The sequence below is a fragment of the Perognathus longimembris genome, chromosome 23, assembly GCF_023159225.1.
Source record: "Perognathus longimembris pacificus isolate PPM17 chromosome 23, ASM2315922v1, whole genome shotgun sequence".
NCBI classification, from domain to species: Eukaryota; Metazoa; Chordata; class Mammalia; order Rodentia; family Heteromyidae; genus Perognathus; species Perognathus longimembris.
In genome coordinates this window covers 411,286-415,170 of record NC_063183.1, presented here as the reverse complement: position 1 = coordinate 415,170, position 3,885 = coordinate 411,286, and the positions used below count along the sequence as shown (strand labels likewise).

The 3,885-nt window shown below is 43.6% G+C and overlaps 1 protein-coding gene across 1 annotated transcript; it reads left to right on the top strand.

Moving 5' to 3' along the window:
- Positions 1-813: 813 nt before the first annotated feature.
- Positions 814-1,896, top strand: LOC125340629 (calcyclin-binding protein-like). Its single transcript, XM_048332356.1, has 2 exons — positions 814-1,254; positions 1,467-1,896. The coding sequence occupies exons 1-2, from the start codon at positions 829-831 to the stop codon at positions 1,719-1,721; spliced, it is 681 nt and encodes a 226-aa protein (XP_048188313.1). The 5' UTR covers positions 814-828; the 3' UTR covers positions 1,722-1,896.
- Positions 1,897-3,885: the final 1,989 nt, after the last annotated feature.

The window sequence follows — 3,885 nt, the reverse complement described above, 5'->3', positions numbered from 1 at the left end:
GTCAAAAGGCATTGGGAACTTGAAATTTTCCTCCACTGTTAAAACTTGGTACTAAATGTCAGAAATTTGGTTTCTATATAAAGGTTTATCACTGTTAAAAAGCTGCTTTGGGTTTCTCAGAAATCAAGATGAAAGGACAGAAAAACTTAGGATGGCCTGTGTGCCTGTCTTCAGGGATGAGGTATGATCTAGCAAAGGTGCAGTTTAGCTGGTGGGACAGGCCCTATAGGGGAGTCCATGCATGGTAGAAGTAAGCTGGCACAAAAGCAGTTCATCTAGCCCTAAGAAGTCAGATGGGTATATGCCCAAATGGAGGCCTTTCTTTGTTCTGAATCTTTTCCTTGCAGATGGACACTGAAAACCTGATAGTAAAATAGGTGATGTGATGATGGTATTTCTAAAACTGCCCCTTGGGCTGGGAATATGGCCTAGTGGTAAAGTGTTCACCTCATATACATGAAGCCTTGGGTTGGATTCCTCAGCACCACATATATAGAAAAAAGCCAGAAGTAGCACTGTGGCTCAAGAGGTAGAGTGCTAGCCTTGAGCAAAAAGAAGCCAGGGATAGTACTCAGGCCCTGAGTCCATGCTCCAGGACTGGGAACAAAAACAAAGCAAATAAAGAGAAGCAGAATTTAAGAAGAAAAAACAACAACCTGCCCCTTGGGATATATTAGAAATTGGAAAAGGGGTGTACGAAAGGTGCACAAGCGCTGCGTCTGGCGCCAGTTGGGGTCTCTGCTTGCGGTGGTCGCGCTCTGGCCGCCGTTTACCATTAGTCCCCGTGTGCGACCACAGTTTCGGCCTTTGGCCTGACCTGCCCGCACCATGGCTTCAGCTTTGGAGGAGCTGCAGAAAGACCTAGAAGAAGTATTACTGGAAAAGTCTACTAGGAAAAGAGTACGCGATGCTCTTACAACTGAAAAGTCTAAGACTGAGACAGAAATAAAGAACAAGATGCAACAGAAATCACAGAAAAAACAAGTTGACAATGAAAAGCCAGCTGCTGTTGTTGCTCCTATTACAACTGGATATACAGTGAAAATCAGTAATTACGGATGGGATCAGTCAAATAAGTTTGTGAAAATCTACATTACCTTAACTGGAGTTCACCAGGTTCCCAATGAGAATGTGCAGGTGCATTTCATGGACAGGTCATTTGATCTTTTGGTGAATAATCTAAACGGGAAGAATAACTCCATGATAGTGAACAATCTCTTGAAGCCCATCTCTGTAGAAGGCAGTTCAAGAAAAGTCAAGACGGGGGCTGGGTATATGGCCTAGTGGCAAGAGCGCTTGCCTCGTATACATGAGGCCCTGGGTTCAATTCCCCAGCACCACATATACAGAAAATGGCCAGAAGTGGCGCTGTGGCTCAAGTGGCAGAGTGCTAGCCTTGAGCAAAAAGAAGCTAGGGACAGTGCTCAGGCCCTGAGTCCAAGCCCCAGGACTGGCCAAAAAAAAAAGTCAAGACGGATACAGTTCTTATCTTATGTAAAAAGAAAGCAGAAAACGTTCGATGGGATTACTTGACTCAAGTTGAAAAGGAGTGCAAAGAAAAGGAAAAGCCTTCTTATGACACCGAAGCAGATCCCAGTGAGGGATTAATGAATGTTCTAAAGAAAATTTATGAAGATGGAGATGATGACATGAAGCGCACCATTAATAAAGCCTGGGTGGAATCAAGAGAGAAGCAAGCCAAAGGAGACCCAGAATTCTGAGACTTTTAAATCCTTTTGGAACTGTGTTGAGGGAATACTAATATTTCCAATAAAGGAATGTTGGCACCTACAGATTGGGCAGATAATATTTACACAGCGTTAAAGGCAGTGAATTCTCCATTTCTTACTGGAGGATTTAAATAAAATAAGCTTATTAAACACTTCTCCAAAGATGCTTTCAAAAAAAAATTGGAAAAGTTTTAAAAAGTGGGTTAAAAAGTTTATCTGTATGTCGAAATTTGATTTCTATGCTATTTTGCAATTTGGATGTTTTTTTGTTTTTTTTTTTTTGGCCAGTCCTGGGCCTTGGACTCAGGGCCTGGCTTCTTCCCGCTCAAGGCTAGCACTCTGCCACCTGAGCCACAGCGCCCCTTCTGGCCATTTTCCATATATGTGGTGCTGGGGAATAGAACCGAGAGCTTCATGTGTAGGAGGCAAGCACTCTTGCCACTAGGCCATATTCCCAGCCCAATTTGGGTGTATTTTGAAAAAAAAAAAAGATGCTAAGTCTGGATTCTTGGTACAGTGCTGGTGCTTATAATTCTTACATTAAGAAAAACTGTCATTGGAGTTCAAATTTTCCAAAAGCTAATGCAGGCTACACAGACACAAAAAAAAAATGGCTCTTTTAAAACAAGCGGGGCCCCAAGGCAATGGGTAGTGCCCTAGTGCCTCAAGGTTCCAAAGGGATCTTCAAATGCAAATAAAAGCTGAAGTGTAAAGTGTTAAAACAGAGGTTAGTAAAAGACTAAAAATCAGGAATAGATTTGTTGATATAAAAATTGGAAATAAGGGCTGGGGATATGGCCTAGTGGCAAGAGTGCTTGCCTTGTATACATGAGGCCCTGAGTTCGATTCCCCAGCACCACATATAAAGAAAATGGCCAGAAGTGGTGCTGTGGCTCAAGTGGCAGAGTGCTAGCCTTGAGCAAGAAGAAGCCAGGGACAGTGCTCAGGCCCTGAGTCCAAGCCCCAGGACTGGCCAAAAAAAAAAAAAAAAAAAAAAAAAAAAAAAAAATTGGAAATAAAGTTATTATAAATGTTTGTTTCAAATTGAAAAAAAAAAAGGGAAAATCGGGGCTACCAAAATGATTAATTGCTAATCCAGTTTGCCTTATAGATGTTTTTTTTGTTTTGTTTTTGTTTTGTTTTTTTGGCCAGTCCTGGGCCGTGAACTCAGGGCCTGAGCACTGTCCCTGGCTTCTTTTTTGCTTAAGTCTAGCACTCTGCCACTTGAGCCACAACACCACTTTTGGCCATTTTCTGTATATGTGGTGCTGAGGAATCGAACCCAGGGCCTCATGTATACGAGGCAAGCACTCTTGCCACTAGGCCATATTCCCAGCCCCCTTATAGGTTTTTTTTTTTTTTTTGGCCAGTCCTGGGCCTTGGACTCAGGGCCTGAGCACTGTCCCTGGCTTCTTCCCGCTCAAGGCTAGCACTCTGCCACTTGAGCCACAGCGCCGCTTCTGGCCGTTTTCTGCATATGTGGTGCTGGGGAATCGAACCTAGGGCCTCGTGTATCTGAGGCAGGCACTCTTGCCACTAGGCTATATCCCCAGCCCCCTTATAGGTTTTTTTGAAACAGTTGCCAGGTAGGCCCACAGAGGAGGACAGATGATTCTTACAAGTTTGTCAGATGTAACTTTGGCCCTTAATAAGTTCCAGGTAAGACCATGCTTAAAAACTACTTCTGGGTTGACCACCTTGTTGCTTTTTAATTGGAGTAAAATGGCCTTTAAAGACTCATTGATCTGTGGTTCTAGGCCAGCCTGGGCAGAAAAAGGTCCTGTGGGACTGTCATCTCTGATCCACCAGCAGAGTACTAGCCTTGAGGCTGGAGAGCTGAGGGACAGTGCTCAGACCCTGAGTTCAAGTCCAGTGACTAAGGGAAATGCCAAAGGTGCTTTTATCCCAGCAAAGAAAAGTTACTCCTGGGACAAAAGTGATGAAGCATCCGGAGACAGCTGAAAGACACTGCTTGGATGACAGAAATGGTGAGAGATCTAACTTCTTGGATGACAGAGATGGTGTAAGATCCTGGATTCACTTGTACTTGGCCCTTCAAAAGTTAATCAGAGCCTGGAGGTCATAAGAAAGTTGTTTGTAAGCATGCCTTCCTAATGCCCATGTCTGTCTATTAAGTAAATAGGTAGGAACTTGC